The sequence below is a fragment of the Vespa mandarinia genome, chromosome 15 (assembly GCF_050613455.1).
Source record: "Vespa mandarinia isolate Hongniang chromosome 15, ASM5061345v1, whole genome shotgun sequence".
NCBI lineage: Eukaryota > Metazoa > Arthropoda > Insecta > Hymenoptera > Vespidae > Vespa > Vespa mandarinia.
In genome coordinates, this window is record NC_140824.1 from 1,946,801 (window position 1) to 1,962,500 (window position 15,700).

General features: G+C 30.8%; 2 protein-coding genes across 3 annotated transcripts; both read left to right on the forward strand.

The window, feature by feature from the left end:
• Window positions 1–5,941: 5,941 nt before the first annotated feature.
• Window positions 5,942–8,290, forward strand: Tip60 (Histone acetyltransferase Tip60). Of its 2 annotated transcripts, none has more exons than XM_035873088.2 (5): window positions 5,942–6,084; window positions 6,183–6,244; window positions 6,402–6,470; window positions 6,542–7,622; window positions 7,710–8,290. In XM_035873088.2, the coding sequence occupies exons 2-5, from the start codon at window positions 6,223–6,225 to the stop codon at window positions 7,816–7,818; spliced, it is 1,281 nt and encodes a 426-aa protein (XP_035728981.1). In that variant the 5' UTR covers window positions 5,942–6,084; window positions 6,183–6,222; the 3' UTR covers window positions 7,819–8,290. The 2 variants fall into 2 exon arrangements, with proteins under 2 accessions (XP_035728981.1, XP_035728980.1); XM_035873087.2 differs by having other exon boundaries at window positions 6,183–6,240; window positions 7,710–8,282.
• Window positions 8,291–8,529: 239 nt separating this feature from the next.
• Window positions 8,530–11,316, forward strand: LOC118444633 (histone acetyltransferase Tip60-like). The gene is made up of 5 exons (XM_035873089.2): window positions 8,530–8,860; window positions 8,963–9,020; window positions 9,427–9,495; window positions 9,589–10,669; window positions 10,759–11,316. Exons 1-5 carry the CDS (start codon window positions 8,816–8,818, stop codon window positions 10,850–10,852), a joined length of 1,347 nt encoding a protein of 448 aa, XP_035728982.1. The 5' UTR covers window positions 8,530–8,815; the 3' UTR covers window positions 10,853–11,316.
• The last annotated feature ends 4,384 nt before the right edge of the window (window positions 11,317–15,700 follow it).

The window sequence follows — 15,700 nt, forward strand, 5'->3', positions numbered from 1 at the left end:
GAGAGAGAGAGAGAGAGAGAGAGAGAGAGAGAGAGAGAGAAGAGAAAAAAAAGCAAGAAAAAAAAGGAAGAAAAAAAAAGGAAAGAAGAAGAAAAAAAAATAAGAAAAATAAGGAAAAGAAAGAAAAAAAAAAGACTGGAGAATGTTGAGAAAGAAGTCAGGAGAGATAGAGTGAGATGAAAAACGAGAGGAGGTTGTAGGAGGGAACGGTGGGGCGATCGGCGGTGGTGGTTTGCAAGAACGAGAAAGTCGAGAGGACTGAGGTGGAGGAGGGAAAGAGTAGGTGGCACGGACGGAGAAGAAGGAGGAGGAGGAAGAGGAAGAAGGGTGAGAAAAATGCAACCAATAATTTTATTTTCCGCGATAAAGCACGGCCTCTCTCCTCATGCCGTCTCTCGAAGACACTTTGCTAAGGACGAGACGGGCAAGCCGCGTATCTTTAGTAAGTAAACAGAGCGCCTTATGAATTTTAAGCAGCGCGACGAAGAACCACACGATATTCTCTCTCTGTCTCTCTCTCTCTCTCTCTCTCTCGTTCTTTTTCTCTTTCGTAAGCTCGTTCGCTCGTTTTCTTCTCATCCTCCTCTTCTTCCTCTCTTATTTCTTTCCTCTTTCCTCGACGACGCATTTTTTCGCTCATTTTTTTCCACATACACATACACACACACACACACACACTCTTTCTCTCTCTCTCTCTCTCTCTTTTTTTTATTCCCTCGTACTCTATTTTCTTTTCTCTTTCGTTCAGCTTTCTCCATCTTTTCGAGTTCTCGGCCTCTTACGTACGCGCTCACCGCTAAAAGAAGGAAGGGCAACGTAATTTTCGAAAAGTATGTATACGCTTTAAGATTGTATGTGCGAGGCGTCGTGTACCCATTCCCCCTTCCCTCTCCTTCCTTTCTTCTTGCTTCCTCTATCCTCTTACTACCTATCCCCTATTCTCCCTTCCTCCACCCCAACCACCCCCCCAACAACCATCGTCCGCCTCAACTTCTCCACCAATCCAACCTCCCGCGCTCTTCACCGTTAACGTCCTCGTCGTAAATCGACGGCATCGAGAACGACGACGATGACGACGACGACGACGACGACGACGACGACGACGACGACGACGACGACGACGACGAACTAGTCTTATGGATAAATTGAGATCGAGCAATGTGCACCGAGTTAAAGAAAATAAAATAAGAAGGAGAAATGAAATGGTAATAGGTACCTTGAAAAATCTACTCATTTCTAATCTCTGTAATATATATATGTGTGTGTTTGTGTGTATATATATGTGTGCGTATGTATGTAATTCTTTTCTTATCGATATAAAGTTCAGAAAAATCAGAAAATGAACAGAAGGAGAGGTAAAGAGTTAGGTAGAGAGAGAGAGAGAGAGAGAGAGAGAGAGAGAGAGAGAGAGAGAGAGAGAGAGAGAGAGAGAGAGAGAGAAGGGGTAAGTTTCTTTTGATAATAATCTCTCGATAGAATAAAAAAAAAAAAAAAAAAATAGACAAAGGATACTACTAATTTCTAATCTCTAATATTTAAGATTTCCTTTTTTTTTATCTATATAAAGTTTAGAATACGAATATTAAATGAAAAAAATATTGTAAGAAAGAGAAAAAGATACGGTAAGAGATCCAATAATAAAATTCAAAACAATTTTAACGAATGTAAAAGAAAATTAGAAGAGAAAGAGATAGAATTAGAAAAAGAGTGTGTGTGTGTGTGTATATGTATGAGAGAGAGAGAGAGAGAGAGATCCACTAATTTCTAATCTCTATAATATACCATCATTTTCTTATCAATATGAAGTTTCGAAAAATTTAATGAATATGTAAAAGGAAATAGGAAGAGAGAGAGAGAGAGAGAGAGAGAGAAAGAGAAAAAGAGAAAAAGAGAAAAAGAGAGAGAGAAGCTTGTTTTGATATTGATCTTCGGATAGAATAGAGAGAAAGAGAGAAAGAGAGAGAGAGAGAGGAAAAGAGAGAGAGAGAGACTATCTAAGCATTCTAATGGCAAGAGACAGGATTCTGCGCGCTACGAAGCGCACGTGTCTCTAATGATTTTAGTGTACCGGGATATACCTCCGAGCAATGTGTAGCTATAGGTGGCTACGAACACGTATTACATTCGCGTTACCGAGGCACAGCGTAATATGTCGGGACTAGGAAAAGGAGGAGAAGGAAAAGGAGATGGAGTAGGAGGAGGAGAAGGAGGATGAGGAGGAGAAGGTAATACAAAGAGAGAGAGAGAGAGAGAGAGAGAGAGAGAAAGAGGGAGAAAGAGAGAGAGAGAGAAAGAGGGTGTGTGAGGAGAAGGGAGAAAGACAAGGAGTAACTGAGATGGTCTTGTGGGATTCTTAATGGCAAAAGGCCTCGAAGGTAACACTATGGCTATTAAATGCAGACCCTGTTCCTTGTACCCTTCTTCTCTCTCTCTCTCTCTCTCTCTTTCTCTCTCTCTTTCCCTCCCTTTCTATCTATCTATCTCTATCTCTATCTCTATCTCTATTTCTCTGTATACTATTATTCGTCGTGGTGTCCTTTTCTTATTCTACACCGTTCATTTCACAATATCGTTAAATTCGATGGGATATATTTCATAGATTAAAAGCATTTTCTCTCTATGATATATAATCTAATCGTTCATTTCTATATTCGAACTTATACGGTTATAATGCGTGAGGAGAAATTACGTTTGAATCTATTTAACGAATTCAACATTTTTTATTATTTAATATTTTCATGAATTAATTGTTTATGTATATAATTATTGAGAAAAATCCGCTATTTTGAACTTTACTCGATTCTAGTTTAATTCATGTTTCAATCTGATATTTATTCTTATGTATTTCTCTCTCTCTTTCTCTCTTTTTTTTTTTTTGTCATCAGTTTACCATTTTGAAATATGTTCATTCGAACATTCTTTCTATACAAAGAAACATAGTAATTATAATAAATTATTATTATTATTATTATTATTATTATTATTATTATTATTATTATTATTATTAATAGCACTCTTTGTATTATTTAATAATAAAAAATAATATCTCTTCAATATTCAATATAGTATAGCTATATAAATAACATTCATTAATAAATCAAGCGATAATGTGTACGTGTTCTTCGATTATATTTTACAAATATTTATTACATATATAATTAGAATAATAATATTTTTATTTGGACAAATCTTTTACTCGCATGCCTATTTTAAGGTCAAGATTATTTATGCTTCAGAAACTCTTTTATGATATTTCTCTTTATACGAAAGGATTAATTAATAATTATACTAAAAACAGAGAGAAAAAGAGAGAAAGAGAGAGAGAGAGAGAGAGAGAGAAAGAGAGAGAATAATGATTTTCATTTATATAAATACTTCATATTATTTAAAAAATATCCTATACCCATACAACATTTATACTCATATAAATATGCCTCAAAAATTTATTATCCTTTATAACGATCCTGTTATCCCTTTGCTAAAAATATTAACAATAATGTGAAATATAAAATTTAATAATAATAAATAATAATATTGTTCAATAGTGTCATTCAATAATATCGCCATAAATAATACTCGTCATAAGAATATTTATATACATATACCTATGTATAAATATCTATTTACTTACATATAAATAAATAGGCTATTTTTATTATTTAATTTCAATACGCACATTTATGTGCATATCCAATCTTATGTTAAAGACGTCATATTGTCTCGGTGACGATTTAATAAGGGATGATTGTATATTTAAAGAAAAAAGGAATAAAAATAAATAATAATAACAATAATAAAAAAAAAAAAAAAAAAAAAAAATTAATAAAAATAGTAACGTAAGGACCTATAATAAAAAACACAATTTTCAATTGTTACGTGTCGAATGACACTTAGCAACGTGAAAATCTAGAAAATTTATTTCCTTTTTTTTTTATTGTTTCTTTTCACCTCTCTCTCTCTCTCTCTCTCTCTCTCTCTCTCTCTCTCTCTTTTTCTCTCTCTCTCTTTAGATTGAAAAAAATACAAAGAAGAGGAAGAGAAGGACGAAAACAAATAAAAATACGAATACGAAGATATAAAAGAAAAAGAAGAAGAAGAAGAAGAAGAGGAGGAGAAAGAAGAGAATGAAGAAGAAGAAAGAGATGAAGATGAAGAAGATGAAGAAGTTGGAAAGAAATCGTATAGTTCGATCGTAGGGATAAGTAAGGAAAATGTAAGCCTGGGATCAACCGTGCTCATCCCGTTTGACGTTGGCGTTTGACGCGACCGCTGAAATTTTTACTTCGTTCGATTTGGCCTTACCGAAGAGAGTCCCTGCTTTCTGATTGGTGGACCCTGACCACGCCCTGCATATAAGGGCGGCTTGCTTGCACGAGCACTATCAACCCTTATGTATGCCCGTCGAGAGTACACTTATGTGTCTTGCACATATGTACAAGCTTGTGGTATTGCATACACATAGAAAGAGACAGAATTAGAGAGAGAGAAAGAAAGAGAGAGAGAGAGAGATTATACATACACACAGAGAGACATACACCACATACTTGCACACATGCGTACATATACATATATATGTGTATATATATATATATATATATATATATATATATATATATATATATTCATAGATATACGTATGTCGATAGGATAGACACAGGGACGTATGTAGAGCCCCGGGTGCGGCTCGTACGATAGCGGTATGTGCTAGTGGGCTTTCGATATGATACGATCGATCGAACGACTCGCTTTTCCAACGTTAAAGTGATATTTAAAAGTGATAATGGCGATGAAAGAAATTTATATCCGGTAAAATGTATGGCGGATAAGTTCCTACGTGATTCTCTTAAAGGTATATCATAATGTATCTACCTACTACCTACACATATGTAGATATATAAGTACATACATACACATATATATATATATATATACACACAATTATGCATGCATAGATGCATACGTATGTAGATACACATATATATATATATATATATATATATATATATATACAAGATGTTTTTTTAAGCTCTCAAAAGACTTAAACTTTATCGTACCGATGAAAAGATTGTTATCTCCTCTCTTAACGTTTTACACCATACTTGAATATAAATATATATATATATATAAGTATATGTAGGTGTATATATAGGTGTATATATATATATATGAAATTGACTAATTTTACAAATCGTTCTAGCGAGAATGTTAACGACTAAATTTTCGGTTCTCTTCAATTATATTACCTAGTAAATGTATTCTCCTAATTACAACGTACCGTACGATCTTGCTTCGTTAGCAAGCAACATCGCTCGCTCGCTCGCACTCACGCAAACGTATTACAGTGGAAGTATTATAATAGCTAGGATGATAATGCTTTCGAACTACTGTAAAACTTTGTAACATTTACTTCGCATTTATAGTAAGGATTCATTAATCCTACCCTTTGATAATTTCTACGTTTCTATTTTTCTTTCATATTTATCATTCATATTGTATACAAGTAAAATAAATATACGTATACGTCGTATGTATAATATGTGACTTATTGAAATTCTTTCCTTTTCTTTTTCTTTTTTTCTCTATCTTTAATAAAATTTTCTTTATTATCCCGAGTAATTTGTTTTTATCTCTTGTCTTACCTCAGATCTTCTTCGTAAAAGTTGATAAGAAAATCGCTCGAAAGATCCAAATTTACGTTTGATTTTCAATTTGATCAATTTCATACGAAACTTTTTTCATTTCCTCAGAGATCATGAGTTATAAACATACCACCGATCGCATATAACGTCTCTGTAAATTATATGCCGAAGGTAGCGCCATCTTACAACAATCGTTCGTACTAAATTGGATCATATCGTCCATTTTCAACCAATAGAAACAGATCTGAATTTTGTAATATGTATTACCATCTATATATTTTTCATAACCTAAGAGGTTTATTGTTTAAATGGCGTGGCATGCGTTAGTACCGTAGGAGATTAAAACAAAAGTTAATGTGTGCGTGTGTGTGTGTTATATTCGGTGAATTTTTCAATTAAAATGATCGAGGAACACGACGAACGTGAAACGATATGCGATTCCGTGGTAAGTTTAGATATTTATTAATTATAAACATTTGTTGAAGGAATTAAAATAAAAACAAGTTCCTACGAAGATTGCTACATACCTAACCTCTTTTTCAGAATTCGCTTGTGGAAGGCTGTCGTTTGCCAGTCAAAATGCATGGAACGGACGATTGGCGTGAGTTAGTTGATTATTAAAGATCTTTTGTTTAATGTTTCTCTCTTTTTTTTTTTGTTTTCTTTCTTCTCTTTTTTCATTTTTTGTTTTTCTTTTTTATCAATCACAAACAGATAATACTTATGTCTTCTCTAATATTATATCATAATAATTATTTATAGCCCTAGCTGAAATCATCAGTGTTAAGGAAGTACATGGTGTCAAGTGTTATTATGTGCATTACGTTGATTGTAGGTAGTTTATTTCTTAATGTCCATATTTTTCTATTATGAACTGGTTTACATTGACAATAATGTTCCAGTTAATAAACGATTAGATGAATGGGTAACTGAAGATTGTTTGGACACTAGAAAAGTTCAATATCCTCGACGAGATGGCACAGCTCCTGGAACAGGAGCAGCTACTCCGAAAAAACAAGTACAAAGTAGACCCCCTAGTCCTAGTAGTGTCAGTAGTGAACCATTGAATGGTACTGCAGTTCTACAAGCAGCATTACAGAAGAAAATGTCTAGAAAGAGAAAGTCAACATTTTTAGAGAACGAAGATTCTCAAGATGGCCCACCTCAAACTACAGGTCCAAGACCTACTGGTTCATTGGTTTCTCATCAACACGATGATGTTGTCACACGAATGAAAAATGTTGAACTTATAGAATTAGGTCGTCATAGGATAAAGCCATGGTATTTCAGTCCATACCCACAAGAGATGGTGAATCTTCCCTGTATATATATATGTGAATTCTGCTTGAAGTATAGGAAAAGTAGAAAGTGTTTGGAGAGGCATCTGGTAAAGTGTAATTTATGTCATCCTCCAGGAAATGAGATATATCGAAAAGGATCTATTTCATTTTTCGAAATTGATGGTAGGAAGAACAAAAATTACGCACAAAACTTATGTTTATTAGCAAAATTATTTCTCGATCATAAGACATTGTATTACGACACTGATCCTTTTTTATTCTACGTTATGACTGACTTTGATAGCAGAGGTTTTCATATTGTTGGATATTTTTCTAAAGAGAAAGAATCAACAGAAGATCATAATGTTGCTTGTATTCTTACTCTACCACCTTACCAAAGAAAAGGTTATGGAAAATTATTAATAGAATTTTCCTATGAACTCTCGAAATTCGAGGGTAAAACTGGATCTCCAGAGAAGCCATTATCCGATTTGGGCTTATTATCTTATCGAAGTTATTGGGCTCATACGATATTGGATATATTATTAAACATTAAACCTGTAGTCGAAAATGAAAAACCACAAATAACTATAAGTGAAATTTGTGAATTGACATCTATTAAAAAGGAAGATGTGATATCGACATTACAAAATTTGAATTTAATTAATTACTACAAAGGACAATATATTGTAACATTAAATAGGTAAATGAAGAATATAAGACTGAAAGTTAGTCAATTTCAAAACAATGGATTTCCTCTAGTCATTGTACTGACGTACGTCTTTTCCAGAGAAATAATCGAACAACATTCAGCATCTATGGAAAAACGCCAAGTCAAGATAGATCCAAAGTGTCTTCATTGGACACCAAAAGATTGGAGTGTTAGAGCTAAATGGTGAAATGATTTTAAAAATGATCATAACCCAACGTTAATTTGTATTAGAATTATTTTCAGATGTACTGGAAGTGACAGTGTATAATTTTAAACTCTACAAAATTGTACATAATAATACGATCTTATGGTCTGATATTTTAAAGACTTTTAATAGTCCGTGACATGAACCATAGTGGTTTAATTATTCAATGAATCAAGTAGATTGTACTATTTGTGAGATTATAACATTAATGAATGTAATTAATGAGTTATACGTAAAACAATCTTCGTTTTACTTAGTCAATAGCAATCTTTTAATATGGCAAAAATTTTTTAACAAAATTCTATCTATACAACTTTGTGGTTGTTTGTACAGAGATTTGGATGATGCATTGATTTTGTAGAATTGCAAATAAATATGATTTTGTAACATTTGCATATTTCTAAGAATACGAATTATCAAGAAATTACAAATTTATTCGACAACTAACATGTATTTGGAACTTTACTAAAAAAGAAAAAAAAATAACCTAGAATTAATTTTCATATATTACTTTTTCCGACAGAGTCGATATACTTGCATTATACGTAGAGAAATATATGTATGTAAACAATATATATATATATATATATATATATATATATATATATATATGTATATATATGTATATATATATTTATTCAACACTAGGTTATGTTTTTATCATGAAGTTTAAATTTTACTTGGAAATATCGTAAAACGTTCATAAGTCATGACTCATAAATATGTCAGGTATATGTATTATGAATGAAACTAAGATAGCGACCTCAATATCAGTTTATCAACTCATTCGAAGTAAGTCTAGTGTTTCGCCCGATTTCAACCAATATAAAAAGATCAGAATTTTCTCCTAGATTTTACTTTCTATGTCCTCTTCATAGTCAAAGGGATTTATTGTATAAGTGGTGTGGTACTTGTGTAGTTTCGTAGAAGTTTAAAACAAAAAAGTGTGTAGTGTTTGGTTTTGTAAATTTCAATTAAAATGATCGAAGAACACAATGAGCATGAAACGATATACGATTCTGTGGTAAGTTTAATAACGTGATAGTTATTAAAATTAATGAAATTCTTTAAAAAGCGAATAAGAAAATTTGTTTTCGAAGTATCACGATATTCTAACCTCTTTCAGAATTCACTTGTGGAAGGTTGTCGTTTGCCAGTCAAAATGCATGGAACAGACGATTGGCGTGAGTTAGTTAATCATTAGATTCTTTTTTCAATCTAAATTGTCATTATTTTTAGAACATTATTGTTAGGTTTTATTATATTTGTCGTATATTGTCCATCACATAATCAAAGATTCGTTTCAATTATATTCATATCATATTCAAATAAAATTCTATAGAAAATATATGCTCGTATGTATACAGTTAAAACTATAAATTTTCATATATATTATACAATTAAAAGTTTTCCGAAGTATAAAGAGTAAATAGTTTTAATATTTTGAGGTTATATTTAGCAACCATTTTTATTTCATATAATTCAATGAGAATTATCTAAGAAGTAAATCAATCGTTCATGATATTAATATCGTATAGTATTATTAATCTTTTAAACATTATGTCATAATAGTAATTTTACTATTCACAGCCCTAGCTGAAATTATCAGTGTTAAGGACATACATGGTATCAGATGTTATTACGTGCATTATGTTGATTGTAAGTAGTTTTCCTGAATGAAGCTAATGTCTATATTTTTTTCTTTTTTTTTTTTTTAATGTGGACTGGTCTATATTGAAAATAATTTTCCAGTTAATAAACGATTAGATGAATGGGTAACTGAAGATTGTTTGGATACTAGAAAAGTTCAATATCCTCAACGAGATGGCACAGCTCCTGGAACAGGAGCAGGTACTCCAAAAAAGCAAGTGCAAAGCAGACCTTCTAGTCCTAGTAGTGTTAGTAATAAACCGTTAAATGGTACTGCTGTATTACAAGCAGCATTACAAAAGAAAATGTCAAAGAAGAGAAAGTCAACGTTTTTAGAGAACGAGGATTCTCAAGATGGCCCACCTCAAACTACAGGTCCAAGACCTACTGGTTCATTGGTTTCTCATCAACACGATGATGTTGTCACACGAATGAAAAATGTTGAACTTATAGAATTAGGTCGTCATAGGATAAAACCATGGTATTTCAGTCCATATCCACAAGAGATGGTGAATCTTCCGTGTATATATATATGTGAATTCTGCTTGAAGTATAGGAAAAGTAGAAAGTGTTTGGAGAGGCATCTGGCAAAGTGTAATTTACGTCATCCACCGGGAAATGAGATATATCGAAAAGGGTCTATTTCGTTTTTCGAAATTGATGGTAGGAAGAACAAAAATTACGCACAAAATTTATGTTTATTAGCAAAATTATTTCTCGATCATAAGACATTGTATTACGACACTGACCCTTTTCTATTCTACGTTATGACTGACTTTGATAGCAGAGGTTTTCACATTGTTGGATATTTTTCTAAAGAGAAAGAATCACCGGAGGATCATAACGTAGCATGTATTCTCACACTGCCACCGTACCAAAGAAAAGGATATGGAAAATTATTAATAGAATTTTCCTACGAACTCTCGAAATTCGAGGGTAAAACTGGATCTCCAGAAAAGCCATTATCCGATTTGGGCTTGTTATCGTATCGAAGTTATTGGACCCATACGATACTCGATATATTATTGAACATTAAACCAATAGTCGAAAATGAAAAGCCACAAATAACTATAAGTGAAATCTGTGATTTAACGTCTATCAAAAAGGAAGATGTGATATCGACGTTACAAAACTTGAATCTAATTAACTACTACAAAGGACAATATATCATAACGTTAAATAGGTAATTGAAGGATCTAGGGAGAAAGTTTGTTAATTTCAGAATGATGGATTTCCTTCGTTTTCCATATTGATTCACATCTTTATTCACAGGGAAATAATTGAGCAACACTCGGCGGCAATGAAAAAACGCCAAGTTAGGATAGATCCAAAGTGTCTATATTGGACTGAAGGATTGGAGTGTTAAGGCTAAATAATAAAGTGATATTAAAAAGTGGCTAAAAAGCCAATGTTAATTTGTTATGAAATTATTTTCAGGAATTCTGGAAGTGTTATGATATCAAACTATATAAAGATTGTATATAATAACGTGATATTATGAACTGGCATTAAAAAGAAAAAAAAAAAAAAGGGAAAAAGAAAAAGACAAAAAAATGAAAAAAAAGAAAGAAGAAGAAAAAGAAATAGACAAAAGAAAGAAAAACTGTTCATAATCCGTGAGATGAATCATAATGGTTTTAACAATTCATTGAATCAAGCAAATTGCACTAGAGGGTATTAAACATAATTAATTGTGATAAGTGAGTTTTGTATGAAACAATATTCATGATTGTACTAACAGTTTTAGTCGATAACGATCTTTTCATACGACGGGTATAATTTAAAATTAAAAACAAAAGAGAAAAAAAAAGAAGAAAAAGAAAAAAAAAAGGAAAAAAAAAATCCATCCAAGTCTTTGCGGTTATTTGTTTGTACAAAGACTTTTGGATGATATTTGAATTTTGTTGAATTGTAAATAAATAAAAAAAAAAAAAAAAAAAAAAAAAAAAAAAAACAAACAAACAAAAACAAAAAAAAAGAAAAAAGACCCAAAAGAAAAAAAAGAAAGAAAAGAAAGAAACATTTCGTATAACTTTCACTTCTTTTTTTTTTTTTTTTTTTTTTTTTTAAGAACATGATTCGCGCGGCAATAAGATTCAAATAAATCGAACGACGATAAAAAAAGAAAAACTGATTTGAGAAGAAAGAAGAGGAAGAAAAAAAAAGAAAAAGAAAAAGGAAAAAAAAAAGAAAATATATCCAAAACGAATTCTCTCGTAAAACTTGTTTCAACTTAATCAATGAGACACTAGCTCGTATATGTTTGTGTATATATATTTTTTATTTTTTCTTTTTTTTTCTTTTTTTTTTCTTTTTTATATATTCAACAGTAACATCACAGTAGCTTCATATACATTACGTTCTTATTATGATTTCATTTTGCGCGTACAATTTTTACCACGCAAGCGTGATACGGCGAGTTCAAAGAGTTGCTTCAATTATTTTCTTTTCTTTTTTTTTCCCACTTCTTTCCTTTTCTTTTGTTCCCACGCCCACCCCCTCCCCATCCCCTCCCCCCTTTTCCCAACTTTTTTTCTTTGCTTTTTAAATTACAACATATCAGTGGAATATAAATGAGAGGATTGTTTAAATAATTGCATATTCATTGCGTCGTGCGATTAGGTCAATTGATAACACAACAGTTTCCTTTTTCCTTTCCTTTTTTTTTTTTTTTTTTTTTGTGAACTTATACTGATCATCGTCTCTCTCTCTCTCTCTCTCTCTCTCTCTCTCTCTCTCTCTCATATTCTCATTCTCATTCTCATTTTCTCTTATTAAGATAAATGCATAAAATTTACTTGCATCATATCATTGATGCATTAGTACGTCGAATATCAAATCGCGTTTTTCCATTTGGAAATTATTTATAAAAAAAAAAAAAAAAAAGAGAGAGAGAGAGAGAGAGAGAGAAATGAAAACAAAAAAATTAGAAAATAAGAAGAAAAAACGAAGAAATAAAAATTGATCTCTCTCTACGTTCTATGAATTTTCAATATGAAGAAAATCTCAAGCATTTTATAGACGTATAATAAAAAGATCAGGTTAATATAATGAGAAGACAGTTTCTCATGGATTCGTTATAGAAACAGTTTAATGAGAGCACATCACGATAAATGCGATGGGATAACGTGAGAATTGGATGATCTATATCCAATGAATGATAATCTTGAAATAATTACATGAATTTACGATTCGTTAAGGAGAAAGATCCTTTACGAAAAATCTTTATAGATTTATTTATATCGTTTAGTTTCGAATGATAGACGCAAACTTAGAATATCGTATTAATCATGACACATTTTTATTTTAAACGAATGATCGATCGATCGATCGATCGATCGATCGATTGATTGATCGATTCTTATCGAGGATACCGATGTTTAACAATATTTTATTAATGATCGCGATAAATTTATTCATTTAATTATTAATTGAATTGAAATGATCTATCATTGAAATTCTTATCGTCTTGAAATTCATGTTTGTTATTATTATTATTATTATTATTATTATTATTATTATTATTATTATTATTATTATTATTAGTATTATTGTTATTACTATTATAGAAAAATTAAATTAAAACGATCAAGAGACGAGGAAAATTAATTAGAAAAAATTAATTAAAACGATCAAATGAGAGAAGGAATCTACGAAATTGTTCCGTCAATGATTTGTGCTTAGAAAATAATTAGTCAATTAATTAGCGAGTTTCAATCATTGAAGAATGAATCTTTACGTAGATAAGTAAATATATATATATAAATATATATCATTGATTATACTAATCCGTAGACATATAAAATAATTAATTTGTTTTATTCGTAGACACAAAATCTACGAATCGTTGACAAATTATTACCGTAGATACATTCTCGTCTAACTCTTATCGTATTAATTAATATTTTTTTAATGACAAGAATTTAAGAAAGCAAATATTAATTTCACGACGACGAAGACGACAACGACGAGAATATCAATTATTGATCATAATTGATTCGATTAATGATTAATCAATTAATTTAATCGTGAATTGAATAAAATATTGTGAAACATTGTATAATACTATCTAAAATCCATTTTTAATACCGAGCACGTTTTTCGGAATTGTCGAAATTGACGTATATACGTACGTGATCGATCGATCGATTCTCGTTTGTACGAGATACATATGAAAAAATGAAAGAAAGACTGATTGATTGATTGATTGATTGATTGATTGATTGATTGATTGATTGATTCATTGATTGATTGATCGATCACGTAACGTACGAGTATACATTTTGTGGCTAGTTTAACAACAATGGCAACAACAACAACAACAACAATGACGATGAAAAATTCAATGGCAGCGGCAATCGTTTTGATAAGGACAGAGATTAGTTTAGTTTAGTTCAGTTTAGTTTAGTTTAGTTTAAGTTTAGTTTAGTTTAGTTTAGTTCAGTTTAGTTTAGTTTAGTTTAGTTTAGTTTAGTTTAGTTTAATTTAATTTAGTTTAGTTTAGTTTAGTTTAGTTTAGTTTAGTTTAGTTTAGTTTAGTTTAGTTTAGTTTAGTTTAGTTTAGTTTAGTTTAGTTCAGTTTAGTTTAGTTTAGTTTAGTTCAGTTTAGTTTAGTTTAGTTTAGTTCAGTTTAGTTTAGTTTAGTTTAGTTTAGTTAGTTAATTAGTTAGCTAATTATAACGATGATTAACGTGAACGATAGTAATCGATAACATATACACGGCGTATCGCAAATATTAGAAAAAACAAAAAAAAAAAAAAAGAAAAGATAAAAGAAAAAAGATTTACGACACATCACTTCCATCTTGATTATATTCCAAATTTATACCTATGCAAAAAAAAAAAGAGAGATCCAAGATATTTCGACGCAATTTCACCCCTTTCTTTCTTTCTTCTTTTTCTAAATCGCACGCTTAGAAAATAATTCTTGCTTTTCTCTTTTTTTCTCTCGTTTTTTTCTAATATTTTTTTTCTTTTTTTTTTTTCTTTTTTCTTTCTTTTTTTTTTATTTATCTTTTAACTCTAAAAATTCATGATCAATTATCTCTCTATACTCGCCGCGATTCGCTCACGTGGTACTTCATACATTTTAACTTTTTCCTTTTTTTTAATATAATAATATAATTGTTTTCATTAAATTTATATATATATATATATATATATATATATATATATATATAATTTTTGCGTTACGTGTGTGTGCTTTGATGCGCGCGCATATTATGTAATATTAACTATATTACATAGAATTTCTTCGCTCGTACGTATTTTTACATTATCCCTCTATTTTTTCAATGCAGTAGTTTACTAATTCTCCTTTGTTTATCATATGAAATATATATATATATATATATATATATATATATATATATGTTTGTGTTGTGATTACACGTACAGTTTGAACAATAGGCGGCAATGGCTGGACAGAATAGCGCTCGACAAAGTATTTTTCGATCGATAGATCGATCGATTGTCTCTCTTTTGTCTTCTATTTCTCTTATACACGCACACATATAACATATACACTTATTCGTAATCATTTTCTATTTATTCTTCTTTATTTATTTCTTCTGATATTTTTCTCTCATTCGAGCATACACATACACATAAAGACATATACACACACACACACACGTTCTTTTCTAATATCTTATTTATTCTCTCTCTCTCTCTCTCTCTCTCTCTCTCTCTCTCTCTCTCTCTCTCTCTCTCTCTCTCTCTCTCTCTCTCTCTCTTTCTTTTTAAATTTGTATCGAACTATATTTGAGAGCGTCGTCGAGTTTGGTTGAACGAAGGTCGCTTTTTGTACATTACCATGTTCACACGGTGAACGTGAGAGGAAAAAGTGAATACATTCAACAGGCGCACATTTGTACTGATTTGTGATATCTGCATACGTTCAGGTACAAGTCCGCTCCTGTCGGACGACGCGATGCACAGAATTTTTTCTTTTTTTTCTTTTTGTCTTATTTTTCTTTTTTTTTTTTTATTATTTTTTTTTAATCCTTTTTTCTTAATTTTTTTTTCTTTTTTTTTTGTTTTAATTTTTCGTTCTCCTCTTTTTCTTCTTCCTCTTCTTCTTCTTTTTCTTTGTCGTTTCTTTTTTTTTTTTTTTCGTCAAAGCTCGTAAAAATTCAAGGACAATGTTCATATTTTAATTTATTATTTCTAATCATTTAAAACTTTAATCGTTATATGATTTAATATTAACGAT